We start from the raw sequence: 16263 nt of genomic DNA, 5'->3' as shown, positions 1-16263 counted from the left end.
ACTCAATAATGAATCGCAAGATGATTTTTCTATTATTAAAAAGCATCATTATTATTTTTGATATTGTTACGATGTTACAAAAACATACCCCTGAATTATCTTTACCAAGTCCTTGTGCAACTGTCTGGCTTTCAAACAAATTTACATATATGTAGTGACTCAGGCACTCAACCTGCAGCCAGAACATGAACTTCAGAGGAACTCAGAGCATCCTTACTTCCACCCGGACAGGGGTCAATGGACCCCTCTAAACACACAGGCTGGGACCCGCAGCCTCAGACAATACAAAGCAGCACTTACACTAATGTTCCAGGAGTTGCCAAAGTGCCTGAGGGGCGGCCATGGGGAATAACACCTGGGGGTCTCCACCGGAACCCGTGCTACCACACTGAGAACACCCTCCCCTGCCCAGACACAGCTCCTCGACCCCAGCCCAGGACCCGCAGGCCGTACCTTTGACATCCAGCTTCTGCGTGTGAATGAGTCCCAAGACCTGGACCTCACCAGTTGGGCTCTTTCTGCAAACGCTGGCTCTTTCGGGACAGTCAAGGGGGCCCTTATGTATTCTCTGGCACAAATTTATATAGTACCTATAAAACGACACAAAGGGGCAGGGGCGAGGAATGCAAGTTGAGTCTCTGGCCTAACACAAGTGGGGCAGTCAGGACAGTGAACTACCCCAGCCAGCAACGCCTAAGGAGCTCTTGCCAAACACCTGGGAAACCCAACACACCCCCCACAAGCCCGAGCAGCAGAAACACACAGAGGAAACCTAGCCTGATTCGGCCAGTCCAGCTGCTTCTGGTTCTGAAGGCTCCATTTCTGTTCACCCAGACTCCCCCCGCCTCCCTGCCGTACGAACAGCCCCAGTGCGCCACGAGGGACACCTAGGCCACTTCCCAGGACCAGCAGCCCCATGTGCGTGTGGCATTCCCACCTTCTCAACCACGACGGCCCAACTACCGCCCAGCAATCTCGAGCTCCCACCTGCAGCGCGTGTCACGTGCGGGCCAGCGGGGAAGGGCACTCACCAGGCTCCCTCATGGACCAGGGACCAGGACCCGGTGAGGGACGACAGCAGCCGCAGGTCGTAGGTCTTGTGCTTCTGAACGAATTTGCACTCCATCTTCGTGGGAGGGCAGACGACTTTCGTCTTCCACTCAAATGTCACCTCGCACCCACGAACTTCACTGAAGACTTGTGGCCTTCCAATGTCCTCATCTTCATCGCACTTAAATATGATCGTAGAAGTCCGGTGGCTTTTTGCTGAGGGGCGGCAGGCGTGGGAAGGGTCAGCACCCCCTGACTACTCAGCGTCTGCCCACTCCCCGCGCTGCCCCGGCCGCCCGGCACTTTGTTTCACGCACGCGCATCCTAACTCCAAACAGATCAGGCTCCCTCGGGCACCGTGTCTTAACCCCATGGCAGGGGCACAGTTCCCTGTAGGCAGGTGTTCAATATCTGATCGTGTACTAACAATCACAAAAGTTAAAATAACGCAATACCTACTATTACCCAAAAACCTGAGTGATGCTCAATGAGCCAGGAATAATGTTTTGTCAAAATAAGCCCCAAAACTATAGTCAGTCCCTTATAAATTTAACATCTGTGGTTCCTTAAAATGTCCCAATTTGTTCCCTGGTCGTTTATAAGAATTACATGATTTTTCATGCATTTATCCCATCTTACTGTCCTGGGGAACGCACGTCACGTTAGTAGGATCCTCCCGTGATGTTCAACTCTAAGCATCCCAGGAGCGAGGGCGCCAGGGTCAGCTCACCATGAACCAAAGCCCTCCTCGTGCCTGCCACAGGGCAATGAATGAGTCCCCTGGGTTTCCTGAATACCCACTAGACCCTGAAGACCCACGATAGGCAGTCATTTTGCTCAGACATGAATTTGAATCACGAGGGCTGAAAACTGGCAGGTGGACACAAGCCAGCTAGTGAGTGGGCCCAGCTAGCCACCCAGCCCGGCAGCTCCCTGCGGCCCTACTGCGTGGTCCACAGATACGGTGACCCAGGGTTACCGTGGAGCGACCGAAATGTTTCTCTGCGGGAAACAGCCCTAACGAGAAAACGTTTCATGCAACAGAATTCCTGCCCTTGACTTGAACATCCACAGAGGTCTCAGCATGAATCAACCCGGAGTGTGTCGAGGGTCCCCTGCACCAGGCCTTGCTGGGACGCAGAGCCTCCCACTCACAGTGTCTGCAGAAGCCCCACTCGCGGTCCCGGTCGTAGTTTGCAGTCGTGCTGCACCAGAGCTTCGCCCTTCCCTCCACGACACACTCCTCGTAGCTCTTCCCGTTGAATATGAAGGGGAAGACACAGGGGACACCTTCGTCCGTTTCTGGAAAGAAGAAGAACGTCTGAATAATCCAGATGACCAGTATGACGTCAGCGGTGCCTCACCAGGCACCATCACCCAAGAACATACACAAAGGGGCCCGAGGAAGCTGCCCACCCTAAACCCAAGCGTGACAGCCAGGAGCCCCTAGGAGACCTTAACAGGCAACTGGTAGAACGTGGTGGGATTCAAAGCATGAGCATTCACACCCAGGAGGATGATAACGTCATGTTTCATATTCAAATCCAAGCTTTCAGCATTTGTAGGATTTTGGAGCTTTGTTCCTCAGTTTTTTCCCGCTGCTCAGTCTATGGATTTAAAATTTATGCCACTGCAAATCTTTACCTGGAGGACAAACATCACCATTCACGTAACTTAAAATGACCGCCTCGTCCTGGTGCCTGTAATCCAGTTTCATGGATGCCAGCCGTCCAAACGACACTCCCTTGCTCCCCGAGAGCAGACACACGCCGCCGTCCTTACAGCCTCCCTGGTCGGGCCCGGTAGCCGCGGTGCACACCCCCACGCTGTACGTGCGCAAGTCTCGAGTCACCTGGACAGAAAAACGTCATGCGTGGCTGTGAGCAGAGCGACAGCACCTGGATCTCCAGGGGGAGAGAGAACCGTCACTGCCGCTGGAGGCGTGTTGGGGAAAGTGCAGCTCTGCTGTGTCATCTGAACGCACTCACCCTCCCTCTCTCTCCAGGCCTGAAGCCCTCCGGGAGCCTCCCGCCAGCTCGGGCCCAGCTTCCCTGCTCATCCTGCTGCCCCTAGCGGCCCAGGCAGCCCACTGCTGGCACCCACGGCCCTGCCTGTCCTCTTCAGCCAGGGCCCTGCAGCTCAGCCCACCTTCCTGAAGCCCACATTTCCTTGCCTGTGCAATGGGGTGTCGTGAGGACTGAGCACATCAGTGAGCAGAGCAGAGACCCCACGTGGACAGGCAGCCTTGCCACCTCACCTGCTGTGCCCCCGCAGGCTCCCAGCTGCTGTGCACCTGGCACCTGAGCCCAAAACTCAGAGCTGCCACGCCCAGACAGGTGCTGGGATGGTGCAGCCTGGTCCAGATACTGGCATGACCTGGCCACATCTAGATCCCCAGGCTCAGGGGCCCCCACCACCAATGACCGTGACCATGATGTGGCCAACAGTCCACAGTGATGTGCACAAGGGCTCCACCTGGCATGACAGACACCAAGTCACATGCCCAAATGCTTCTTGAGTCGGGGGCACCCCCTAGCTCCCTCCACCTATCACCTCTGTGGGCAGCAAACAGCTGCCTCTATCTTAAAGCCAGGTTGGAGACAGAGGAATTCCCCACGGACTCTGGCCAGCCACACCAGACATGGCCCTGACGCTGCGGGTGTGTGTTATACACATGTCCCTGAGCCGCCTTGCCTGCTCTCATCTGATACGAAAGGTCCGCCTGCCCCCTCATTGGGTCACTTGATGCTCACAAAGTCTGAAGCACAGAAACACCCCGACCCGTGAGGTCCAAGGCCAAGGATCAGCTGTGCTCAGCCACACAGTCCAGAAACCTTCCCGATGTGCCGCTCCCGTGCACCCCACGTGAAAGCCAGCACTCGTGTGCTGCCAGAGTGGTCACACACTCTGATGGCCACAGACACCGCGTCACCTGAAACACTCCAGGCAGCCTCGCGGTGGTGGCCACCGAGTCGTGGAGCACACCCGCCCGGCGAGGCTCAGGCGCATGGCCTTACCTTAAAGGTGCTTTTGGAAAGGCTGGACAGGTTGAAGCTGTAGAGCAGCTGCTCGTCTGTCAGGGCACAGCCCTCGGTCCTCACTTCGTCAGGACAGACGATCGGTGTCTCCCACTCGAACACAAAGTCACACTCACTGGTCCTTAACAGCTTCGGCGTCCCCTGTTGTCCAGAAGAGCACAGGCCTTTAAAATCCCGCACTGCAGGGACAGCGGCTTCCTGCTGCACCCTACGAGGACCCACAGGAGGGGAGGGACAAAGCAGCTGGGGGACCAGCGCTGTCCTGGGCACAACAGGCACCTCTGACCCTGCCCCATGCACTCTGGAACTCCCTGGCTAACTCCAGGTCACCATCCTTTACTTAAGAGAAACAGACCCTCAGAGTTCTATGCCACAGGCTCGAAGGAAGAAATGGGAGGTCTGTAAATGTCATAAAAGCGAAGTCTGTGAAATCGAGACACTCTCTGCAAAGGAAGCAAGTGCTTCCATCACAACCAGGGTCTTCATGCCACCGTTTCTAGAAACTGGGGATATTTACAAAGGGGGCAAGATGCCACTCGGCCAGATATTCCATAGGCCAAGTATTCCTGAATGGATTCCTTTGTCCCCTCCCTCTGCAACAGCAACGAAAGCAGATGAAGCAGCTGGTTGGGAATTTCACTTTTAATTGCTGTGAAGTGTCTTTTTTCCTATGATACAAGTGGTAAAAGTACTTCCATTGAAGATGAAAACCACCAGGGAGGAGAATCTCTTTATAATCTTTCTGAAAATGGAATATACATTCAGTGGGAGACACCATGTTTCTAAAAACAAGTAAATACTGATCACTCTCAAGGCGCAGCTGCCCAGAATGAACTAAAACCGCTCCGGCTCACTGGCTCTGTGCAGGCACAGTCTGAGCAGGGCTCCGCGTGCTTCTCTGCTAGGGAGAGGGACGCACGGGTAGCTTGCGAGGAGGCGGGTCTCAGGGAGAGCTGAAGTATCTCCCCTAAACAACGGAATGCTGTTGGAAACAGAAGCCCCTGTAGAGGTTAAGTCCACGCTGTCTTACACTGCTTGTCTGTAGAGGCATAAACAGACACACCTATATAAAAACGCAGACACACACACAAATACGTGACAGGAATTGACTGAACACGGACGGCTTCACTGTCCTGTCCTTGCTAAGGACTGTCATCACATTCAAAGAGTCACGAACGGGGACATGTCCAAGGGCTCTGAGCTGCTTTGGGCCTCTATACAGAGCAGCCTACATGGCAGAGGTGTTGGTTTTTCTCCTCCTCTCTCTCAGTTACTGTACTTTCCTCATCGTGAGGTGGCTGCCAGGCCACCTCCCGCTACTGCCGACAGACCCAAGGCCAGCAGGCCTGGAGCAGGCTTTACAAACCTGCCACAGGCCAAAACATCAGAAAGTCATCTTTATCGGAACCATAAGACATAGCAGGTCATAATCTATCACCTGAACTCCTTGGGGTCAGATGAGCCTTGCGATCCATCATGTTTAGGATTTTAAGAGGCAATTTGGGATATATTACTTATACTGCATAACAGACACACACGTGCACCCCAGATCCTTTAATCAAGCATATTAGTATTTCTGCAGCAGAGGTATGAATATTCACATTAGGCGGGACAAATACCAGCCACAAACAGCCTTAGTTCATTCATGTCAAAGGATTCCCAAGTTTCCAGAGCTTCAGAGATGTCAGAAGCACGGAGGGGGCTGTGGAGCAAAGGGCTGTCCCTCCACGCGGCAGGCTGGGACCAGCTCTGCCACCGCCAAGCTGCCCTGAATCACTGGAGACTGTAACTTACCAACTTATCTCCTATTCAGAGGGGATCAGGAGAAAACGTTGCAAAAACTCTTTATAACAAAATGTACTCATTATAATGGATGTTGATATCATTAATATATATTTAACACACACATAAAACTGAAGCCAATGACCTTCGTTAAGTAAAAGTACTACTTTGTAGCCATTTTGATTCCAGAGATCTTTTGTTACTTGCTAACTTGTATATTTTGAGCTACGTCCTGAATGATTATAGCTGCCCATAAGTCCAATTTCCCAGTAAGAATAAAATCAGTAATGTCATAGTAAAAAAAAAAAAATGTCCCATGGTTTTACATTATAGCAAGCTTCGATGTGCTTTTTTTTTTTTTTTTTTTTTTTTGAGACAGAGTCTCACTCTGTTGCCCGGGCTAGAGTGAGTGCCGTGGCGTCAGCCTAGCTCACAGCAACCTCAAACTCCTGGGCTTAAGCGATCCTACTGCCTCAGCCTCCCGAGTAGCTGGGACTACAGGCATGTGCCACCATGCCCGGCTAATTTTTTGTATATATATATTTTAGTTGTCCATATAATTTCTTTCTATTTTTAGTAGAGACGGGGTCTCGCTCTTGCTCAGGCTGGTCTCGAACTCCTGACCTCCAGCGATCCACCCGTCTCGGCCTCCCAGAGTGCTAGGATTATAGGCGTGAGCCACCGCGCCCGGCCTCGATGTGCTTTTAACTGAGGGTGAGCCTACTTGGTCCTCAATTAAATGGTTTTAAATTACTCAGACGCACCGCTGATGTCCCATGTCATCCACGGCAGACTGAGGAGCTGCCTGGACTGAAGTGCGCTTTCTGGTCGTCCGGCCTCAGCTCACTAATCTGTGTTCCAGCGTCTAGACTCTAGATGGCCGCGGGTGGCACACTTACCATGCTCACTCCTCTCTTGCAGTGAAACGCGATGAGGGAGGTATAGTTGAAATGCTTGTCTGCTAAGCAGGGAGTGCTGCTTTCAAAATTCAAGTAAACTTCTTTCGCTACCGGATTGAGTATTGGAGGTCCTGCGACCCGGCCAATATCCTAAGCAAAGAACAAACAGTATTTCAGGAAATTAATTGTTCCCAAGGTTAGTGGAGTAAAAGCGAATACAGAATCATAAAAACCAGACCTTGTCAGTTCTGAAAACGAGCAGCATCTAAAAAATTGAGTTAACACCAACTCAAGTAAGAGGTCTTGACATTAAGATGCTACAGAGGAACTTCTGTACACTGGTGCTTATTAGTTTTGATCCCAATGTTAGTTCTAAGTAAGGTAGATTCTATTCCTATGCATATTCGATTTTCAGGATTCTAGGCAATAGGAATACCTCTCCCTAGTCATACTGAGGGTGACAGAGTGAGACCCTGCCTCTTAGAAAATAAGAAAAAAAAAGCTACTCAGTCCTCCATCACCTGCCAGTGGAAGGCAGGAACCTGACAAAACATCTCCCCACCACCTGACGCTGCCCCGGGAATGTTCATTCACCTGGCATGGCAGTCCCTGTCAGGTGTGTCCTTGGGGACAGGGACAGATGTTCACTGTTGACTTTCATTGCTTATCACAGAACCTGACACACAGTGGCTGCTCAGTAAATATTTTTCAGTGAATAAATGAATGAAGGTGAGTGGCCAGGAATGGTGTGTGTGATGAATGCGTGTGTGTGCGTATGCGTGAGCGTGTGTATTCACACATGTGCATCTTCCCCATGATTTTGCTCTCAGCTGCAACGCTCTGCACTCATCACTGTGGGACATGTTCACGCCACATGACACAACACCCTCTCCAATTAAAGAACTTACTATAATTTTTAAAACCTGACCAAGGTTGGCTAAGCAGGAAAATACAGCAGATCGGACCTCCCAGAAAACAATTCACTATGGAGGACCCCGAACCCACACTGTCAGAGGATGCTACCAGAGGCTTCCTGTGAAGGTCCGATTTACCCAGGCCTCCCAAGCACACAGCTGCAACTCTGTTAAACGCACACTGCAGCTGGGCGTGGTGGCTCACACCTGTAACCCCAGCACTTCGGGAGGCCAAGGCGGGAGGATCACTTGATCAGCCTGAGCAAGAGCGAGACCCCATCTCTACGAAAACATACAAAAAAAATTAGCTGGGTATGGTGGCGCATGCCTGTAGTCCCAGCTACTCAGGAGGCTGAGGCGGGAGGATTGCTCAAGCCCAGGAGTTACAGGTTACAGTGAGCTATGACCAGGCAATGCCCTCCAGCTTGGGCAACAGAGTAAGATCCTGTCTTTAAAAAATAAAAAAAAAAAAAAGAAAGAAAAAAACACCTCATACTGTGGCCACAGATAGAAACACAGACAACTTTCAAGATACATGTCAAGTACTGAAACACGCCAAAGATTTAACAAAATATTAATAAAACTCATGGAGACAATTTTTAAAGATCTAAATCTATATCAAAAAAATGCTAGCATAAAGCCAAAGCTTTCAAAGCAGAATATTTAGCTACCAGCAAGCCTGCTTTTGCCCTTAATTATAGCATGTTACCAAAGAAAGTGCTTGCATTTCACCAGTGCTTTAAATGCACAAGACAAGCATTTCAGACAAAGAAACCAGGCCATGCCAACGTGTTTTCTTGCCACTTCACCTAAAAACTTCTCTTGATTAGGGTCAACTCTGAGGCTCCTACCATGACACATGAAAAAAGTATCTATAATACATGTTCACGTTGTCTTACACAGCTCAAATACTTGCTGGCTACCATTACCAACAGCTACCAACAGTTCAACGCACAAACCCCTGCCGTACTCTTCCCCTAGAGCACCCAGAACACACCAGTCCCAGCTAATTTCTCCATTCTGAGTGACACTCCCTGGAAAGCAAGAAACACAACATGAAGGTTATTGCTAAATGTCTTGCAAAAATCGTCTCCATCCCCTGTTTCCCACACTCACTATGGGGGGACCGTCCACAGGGACTTTGCACACAGCGGCTCCAGCGGGACACGGCACCCCGTGCATGGGGTTCAGCGGCTGGCAGATGTTGATGTAGAAGTCGGGGCTGGTGTAGGAAGCATCATCCTCACTCTCGTCGTACGCTTCATACCCGCCAGTGCGGTGGATGAGAGGGGACAAGTCAATGATAGAGCTTCCGTTCCTCACGGAACATTCCGTCTGTTAAATAGGAAAGACTGCATTGGAGTCGCCCCCAAAATTTTCTTAATCACCATTAAGTCACATAAGAATTTAAAAGCCTAACGACAACAAAAAAGCACAAAGGGTAGGTTAAAGTCTCAAAGTGCTACATCACACAGCATCAGGCACTTCTGGTCAACTTGGTAGCTGGGACAATCGGAGTGGACAAGGTCAGCTGGTGACCCCAGCACAGGGCCCGGGCGGAGCCGGGCAGGGACTTCTTGACTCACCGCCTGCTCGCAGGCCAGCGGCGTGTGCCAGGAGAAGAAGAGGGTGCACGTCTGCTTGTCCAGGGAGATGAGCATGGGCCTGTTGGCCGGCCCAGCCTCAGGCCTACATACAAAGCTGATCACACTCTTGTAGCTCAGGCCGGATTTGGAGGGACAAGGGGACCCATCCTCGTACACCAGCTGCAGGACCTGGTCCGCGTAGGTCAGCCTCTTGCTGGCCTTGCCGACGCTGATCCTGGTCTGACCAAAGCAGGCCCCTGCGCCACAAGGGAAGAGTGGAGGGAAAAGCACACGGCCATGGACTCGGTGGCCCGTTTGCTGATGAGAACTTTCCACACACCCAGACTGTCAATTTCACGCTATCACTCGTAATTTCGAGCATCCAGTATGGCTTTCGCCAACGTTACACATTTAGTATTTCGTCACATATCCAGCCCCACGTCCCCCATGCTGGCTGATGGCCACCGAGACGAAGATGTTTGACCTTGGCTCTACTCATCTCTTTTGCCATCAGCACGAGGTCACGATGGGGACAGCCCCGGGACGGGGGGAGCCAGGCGATACTCAAGGAGCCGAGGCACTCACCCACACCGGGAGGGCAGTTCTCGTTTTCCCCACAGATGCTCATGTACACCAGCCCCTTCTCGCTGTAGGCGGCTGTGAATCCTGCCCTGCCACTCAAGGAGCTCAGATCGAACAGGTGTCCTGTGAGACGGAAGTGGGGGGACACGGTGACCCCAGCAGGCTCACACAAGGACGCTGCTAGCGTTAGGACTTCTGAATCTCACCACAACTCACTGCCCCTTCACCGACACTGCTCCAACCAGCTAGTGCGCATCAGGAGACGCCAGTGCCCAAATTCAGGAGACGGCCCATCCTCCCCCAAAAGATGGTGGCTCCCAGCACCCTCTGCTCTGGGGCCATAGCGCAGCGGCCCTAGGACTCCCCAGGCACGGGGAGAACCCGACAGCGTCCCTCTCACTGCCCGTGGAACGCCCCCTGCCTTTCTGGGTGCCCAGCACAGAGGACAGCGCAAGCGTCCTGGCCCATCCAGAGAAAGGCCCAGTGCGCCACACACACCACGGACACTTCTGCCCAGGGTGCTGCTATGCACGGCTCCTCTGGTCCCTCGCCTGAGCCGGGGCTGGTGACAGCACTGCCCCTCACCTGTGCTGGGGTTGGTGACCTGGCAGTCGTCGTGCACGTTGCTTTTCACCGCACAGGCGGCGGCCGTGGGCCAGGAGAAGGTGTACTCACAGTCCTCCACGGCGCTGATGAACATGGGCCTGGAGTTCTACAAACAAGCACAGACAGGCCCCAAGGGGATCTCAAGTTCGACTCAGCTAAACCACGGCGAAGCTGCTCTGCAGAACTCATAAGCACATGGGATTTCTGACTCAGTGTCTTCTGGGGACAAGGTGCAGATTAGGAAAGCAAAGGGTCAGAACGTGCTCCTGGGGTGCCATCGTGGGCTTAGCACCACAGGGAAGTGAAACCACCCAGAGCCAGAATCCGGGGAGGGCCAGGAGGGCTCCTCAGGCTGAGGCACAAGACGGTGCAGACAGCAGGGCCAAGAATGCAGGGGGCCGCCAGGAGACACCAGTGAGAAGACAACGGGTGACATTCTGAAGACACATGAGCTAAAATCTGTTACACGGTCGAAACAAAGACCCTCCAAGCACACTCCCTGTTAGTTCTGTGGATCCTCCCACTCCTCAGGCCAAGGCTGCTCTGCTCACGTCACCACAGGGTCGGAGAGACTCACTCAGCGGCACCCTCCGTCCTGGATAAACCCTGGGAAAGCTCTGCACCCTACTCCCAGCACGCCCTCCCGCAGTGCACCCTCCGGGCACCCTGAGCCACAAGCCTGCCTGCTCAGCCAGGAGCCAGAGCCCTTGGGGGCCCGGCCTCCAGCGCCCAGTGGCCCTCACATCTGGGCAGAGCCTCTGCACGGTCTTCCCAAGAGGAAACCTCGCTGCCACTCCAGGCGAGAGAGCAGGCCTTGGGCGCCTGGCGCTCCCCTTGTCCAGCTCTCCTGCTGCTGCAGCCGACGGCAGGGAGAGCAGGCAGCCAGCCTGAGTGAGCACCCAACACAGCTACAGCCCTGAGCACATCAGCACATGGGGCTGCCCTCAATCTCACAGCATGGAAACCACTCACAGAGTCAATACCTGCTGAACCACATCTCAACCGAGCAGGGGAAGACTCGCCCCAGCAACTGTGCACCTGCCAGAAATGACGCCTGGCACTTCCTACCTCTTCTCTGGAATCCCCACCACAACTGGCAAGACAGGCACACCTCGTTATTACTGGGCAAACAATGTGGAGTGCCTGAGTAATTAACCAAATTACGTGGCCAGGAAGTGGAGGCGCCACCTCTGACCTGGGTCTGTCCAACCTTCTTGCTCTTCTCAAGCTGACTCCGTGAAGACAGGGCATGCTGTCAGTTCCTCTACAGCCTCTGGGGGATCTCAGTCAAATGCTAAAAAGAGCCAACTGAATTTGAGACTAGAATTGCCAGGGGAAGCGTCTAAGGAGCCAGAGGGGGTGTGTCCCCAGATTGCAGGCTGAGGCGACGCTGGGCTCTCACCCTCCGTTAAGCTGTGTCATCCCGACCTCTACAGCCTGCATCCCCGTTAGGACATGGGTTTCCCTGACAGTAGGATTTGGGCTCTTCCCAGAGCTACAGCAGGGGCTGTCCCTTACCACTTGGTTCTCACTGCAGGTGAACCGGATGGTGGTGGACTTTTTCCGAATCTGGTCTGGGCACGAGTCGCCATTGACATACTTCAGGACGATCACACCATCTATCCGCTGAGGCCCGTCCCTCACCCTGCCAAGGTTCATGGGCTTGGAGCCACCCAGCAGACACGCAGCCGCTTCTGGAGGGCACGGCTCTGCAACACACGAGGTATGAGTAAGAGTCACCTTCAGTGGCCCTTCAGTCTAGAACAGAACTTCACCCGGGAAGTCATGGCAGACGTGCTGCAGAACTTGTAACGGGCACTCCAAGGCTACTTCTGCCACACCAGTCAGACGACAATGACACCACGTCAGTTCTCACTCATCTCAATGCTGTTTTACCACAAGTGGATCGGGACAGGCATAGGGTGTGATGGGGGATCCCAGATACAACAGTCTAAAATTACTCCTGAACCCCACAGATGATGGAGCTGATTCCTCAAGGGAGCCAATGGAACATTCTCAACGGCCCACATTCATGCCCTCTCTATTCAAGAAGTTACCAAGAACTTTGCCCACTTCCCAGTCCCTGAACCATCTGTGCCATCTGTTCTGGGTAAAGACATAGTCCCACACCACGGGTGTGAACCACAGTGTCACAGCCTGCCCAGCAAGACTCAGCAAGGGGAAGTGGGCCCACGGTTTCAACCCACACAGAGCACGAAAATGACACGACATGTGGGTGGGTTGTATTAAATGCCACAAAAATGGGACGTTTCATCTTTAGGACTCTAAGAGGCCACGGGTGGTATCAAGTTCCCTGGGAACTCCTCTTGGTCCCAGATGCACAACTGGCTTCTGGTCTCAGCCCAGGCACTAAGGATTTGGGCATGCTGGTCCCGAGTCACCAAAGGGCTGCCCACATTGCCGTCGATAAAACAGCAGGCACGCACTGGATCTCCTGCCCTTCTGAAGAGAATTACTTGCCACCACCTCCATTTCCATCAATATCCACCTCCCCTGTTCCAAAATAGCTACGCTGTTCCCAGCAGAGTCCTGAGTGACAATCTATCCTGCGCCACACCAGGGACCAGTAGTTAGGACCCTCAAATCACTGCTCCTCCTGCTGCTCCTTGGCCAAACCACTGACATGGTGCAGAGATAAAACACCTCCAAACAACGCCCTTCCTACTCGCCCTTCCCCATAGGTCCCGGACCAGCCGTCCCCCCAGGGTCCCTCTCTCACCGGTGCCAGCTTGTGGGGACAAAGACTTGCAGACGTTGATGAGGTAGTGCTCCGTGGCCCCCGTACCAGTGACAGCTTCCCAGTTGTCACTGTACCTCGACAGGGACGAGAGGTCGAAGGCGTTGCCAGCCGCGTCTCTGGAGGGAAGAGGACACTGCGGTCAGGCTCGGCTGTGCGCCAGGTAAACCGAGCACTCCTCCGGGAAGACCCAAGTCCTTCAGGCAGGTGTGCCCTTGGCATTATGAATCATGTCTCGCCCAGGGACAGAACTCTGCGCTAGACTCCTCTCTCTCTCACACCCAGTCAGTCAGCAATGACACAACTTCAAGTTCAGGAAACTTTAAGACTCGCTTTAACAAAATTAAGTCTTAACAAGAAACCAAATCTGAAGGTGTGTGCTGTCCGCGCCCCAGCCAGTGAGAAGCAGAGCTCGCCAGCGACAGCCGGGAGCGGCGAAGACGCTCGGCACATACAGCACGGCCACCCCAGCACAGCCCACGCAGGCCACCTGCTGTCCAGCCCTGAGGCCACCCATGGTCGCTGAAATAAAAATGGGCTGTGGTGACCTTTCTGCTCGGGCTGAAGGTTCACTAACTACACAAATCCCAAAAGTGACTGAGAACCAACCATGTGCCAGGCACAGCATTAACGGGGAGCAAGACACACACTCTGAGAAGGTGACCTTTGAACAAACTCTGAAAGAAACGAAGGGCTAATCCTCCTGGCACCCAGCACCGAGCGCCCTGGCAGAACAGCACAAGCAAAGGGCCTGCGGCACAGCAAGCCTGGTGCATTCAAAGAAAAGCAAGGAGCCCGTGTGGCTGGAGCACTGTCAGTGTGAGGGAGTGAGACCGCAGGGGTGAGGTTAGAGATGCGCAGGGGTGATACAGGTAGGGCCTCCGTTGAGATGGACGATCGATGCACTGAAGTTTCAGCAAAAGAGTGACACGGCTGGGCTCGTATCTGAACGGGACTGTGCAATTACTGTGAGAGACCAGTCGAAGGTGGGCGAGGGCAGAGGCGTGAGCCCTGGGGTGGCTGTGGGACAGCAGGAGCAGGAGGAAGGCCAGCAGGCAGGAAGACGGGAAGGGATGCCCGGAGGCAATGGAACAAGAAACAGCTCAGAGCACACGCGCTGATGCCCTCACGGTGTCCAGCAGGAGAAATGGCAGTGGAACCGAGGCAAGCAGGCAGGGCAGACAGGAGAGGAGGCCGGCGCCTGTGGTCACAGCCTCCGCCTTCTGCAACAGACTCGGCAGATGCCAGAGGCTGACGATGGGGTGTGGGCACCACTCACAGTTACAGACGTTCCACAAAGAACGACAAGAAGATAGGGTCAAAGGTGGGGGGCAGCCAAGGTGAGGGGTTGGGGTGGGGGAAATCTCCCCTCACACATTTTTGTACTCTCAATTAATTACTTACAATAAACATGTATTAACTTTTAATGTAACCGATTACAAAAGTCTCCTTTGACTTAATTCTACTTTAAAAAATTTGGCATAAAAATGTTTTTAGGAAAAAAGTTTTGTGTATAAAAAAAAAATCGTAACTTTACTCCCTGTACATAAACATCAGAAAACTGAAGGCAGCCTCCAAAGGCAGCAAGACGACAGCTAAGTGAACCAGGGCACCCGCTCAGAATAGTTCACGCCCACTGGAAACAGTAATATTACTAAAATTATGACTTTACCTAAACATAAATTATTAAATGTATGCACTTACAACATTACTAAAACTTAAATTATGATTTCACCTAGAACCAGATGACACAACAGGACAAAGGCTAGAAGGAAACACAGAAAGGACTGCACTTCTCCGCAGGAAAGTACGTGGTGGCTAAGTGGTCACACACAGGGTGGCTTATCACACATCACAACTGTCAGTGCATTCCTGCAAAATGCAGAACTGCAGAGCTACAAAAACAAAATCTCCAGGGACAGGCCCCGAGGTGCCTCCCTGGTAAAGTTCTAAGAAAGAGTCTGTGGAAGAAGCTTCCACCCCATCTCGGGAGCCACACGTGGCGCCCGACCCACGTCCCCCACTCACACGTGTGACCCACGTGTGCACGCAGCCTCCAGTGTTATGCTCCAGCCCCAGGCACTTCCCCACCCACTTTACATCTTAATGCAAAATAACTGCAGAATCTCAAAGCCATGGAGGATCTGGGAGTTAACCTAACCCAACTCCTCACTTTAACACTAGGGAACTGAGGTGCAGGGAAACTGACTAATCTAATCCCCTGACCACTAATTATTAAAGCAAAATCGTATCAAGGCAGTCTGTCCAGAAACATCAGCATATACATCAACTTACTTGAATGAACACTCCGTCAGGTCGAAAGGTGGGCAGGCGTACTGCGTCCGCCACTCGAACAGGTAGGAACAATCTGAAGTCTCCTTTAGAAATACCGGCTAAAAACATTAAGATGGAGCATATGTATAAAAACGGGAATGTGAAACTTCAGTTAGTTCATACTTTGGAGTTTTAAGGATGAAAACAGTAAGGAATAATTCTGTTCATTAAAATCTATACAAACTGATGAAAGTTTCAACATATTTTCCATAAGTAATGTATTTTAAGCTACATTAACCAGGAGATGCCATGAGATCTGGCGGCAGACTCACTGTACACAGACGGCAGCGGCCCGAGGGAGGCGGAGACCCCGCTCAGGACGGCCGCACACGCCCACCTTCTGGGTGCTGCGGTCGCAGTAGAAGAAGATGGTGGTGGAGCGCTGGTACACCTTATGGCACGTGTCCCCTCCAGTGTAGTTTATTTTCAACAACCCGTTTTCGTAAGTCACCTTCTGAGTGAGGAGACCTATTCAAGAGGAAGCACGTGAAACAAGGTTTGGTTCAGGGGGTCTCCAGGCTGCTGAGCTTATCATTAAGACGTGTCATGTCACACACCCTGAAGAGCAGGGGACAAAGTACCCCTGGCCTCCTGACACTGCACTACCTGTTCCTTGTCACATTATTACACTGCGGGAAGAATAAAACCAGGCCTCCCTGACCAAGGTTGCAAAGTGACAGCTGACCAGGGACACGATGACGTGCCAACGCTCCT

General features: G+C 52.6%; 1 protein-coding gene across 2 annotated transcripts in view; it reads right to left on the bottom strand.

Annotated features, from left to right (window-relative positions):
• IGF2R (insulin like growth factor 2 receptor) overlaps positions 1-16263 on the bottom strand; it is a 101600-nt gene that overhangs the window by 14395 nt on the left and 70942 nt on the right. For both annotated transcript variants that reach the window (XM_069487463.1, XM_069487465.1), the window contains 14 exons: positions 15887-16017; positions 15511-15608; positions 13198-13334; positions 11976-12166; positions 10437-10563; positions 9855-9974; positions 9270-9526; positions 8800-9018; positions 6770-6919; positions 4068-4229; positions 2695-2902; positions 2206-2352; positions 1032-1266; positions 454-590 (listed from right to left, as the gene is read on the bottom strand). In XM_069487463.1, the coding sequence (XP_069343564.1) occupies positions 454-590; positions 1032-1266; positions 2206-2352; positions 2695-2902; positions 4068-4229; positions 6770-6919; positions 8800-9018; positions 9270-9526; positions 9855-9974; positions 10437-10563; positions 11976-12166; positions 13198-13334; positions 15511-15608; positions 15887-16017 (2319 nt within the window). The remainder of the gene's footprint in view (positions 1-453; positions 591-1031; positions 1267-2205; positions 2353-2694; positions 2903-4067; positions 4230-6769; positions 6920-8799; positions 9019-9269; positions 9527-9854; positions 9975-10436; positions 10564-11975; positions 12167-13197; positions 13335-15510; positions 15609-15886; positions 16018-16263) is intronic.

Source organism: Eulemur rufifrons, chromosome 15 (genome assembly GCF_041146395.1).
Source record: "Eulemur rufifrons isolate Redbay chromosome 15, OSU_ERuf_1, whole genome shotgun sequence".
Classification (NCBI taxonomy): Eukaryota; Metazoa; Chordata; class Mammalia; order Primates; family Lemuridae; genus Eulemur; species Eulemur rufifrons.
The sequence above is the reverse complement of the archived record's forward strand: the minus strand, read 5'-3'. Positions and strand labels throughout refer to the sequence as shown.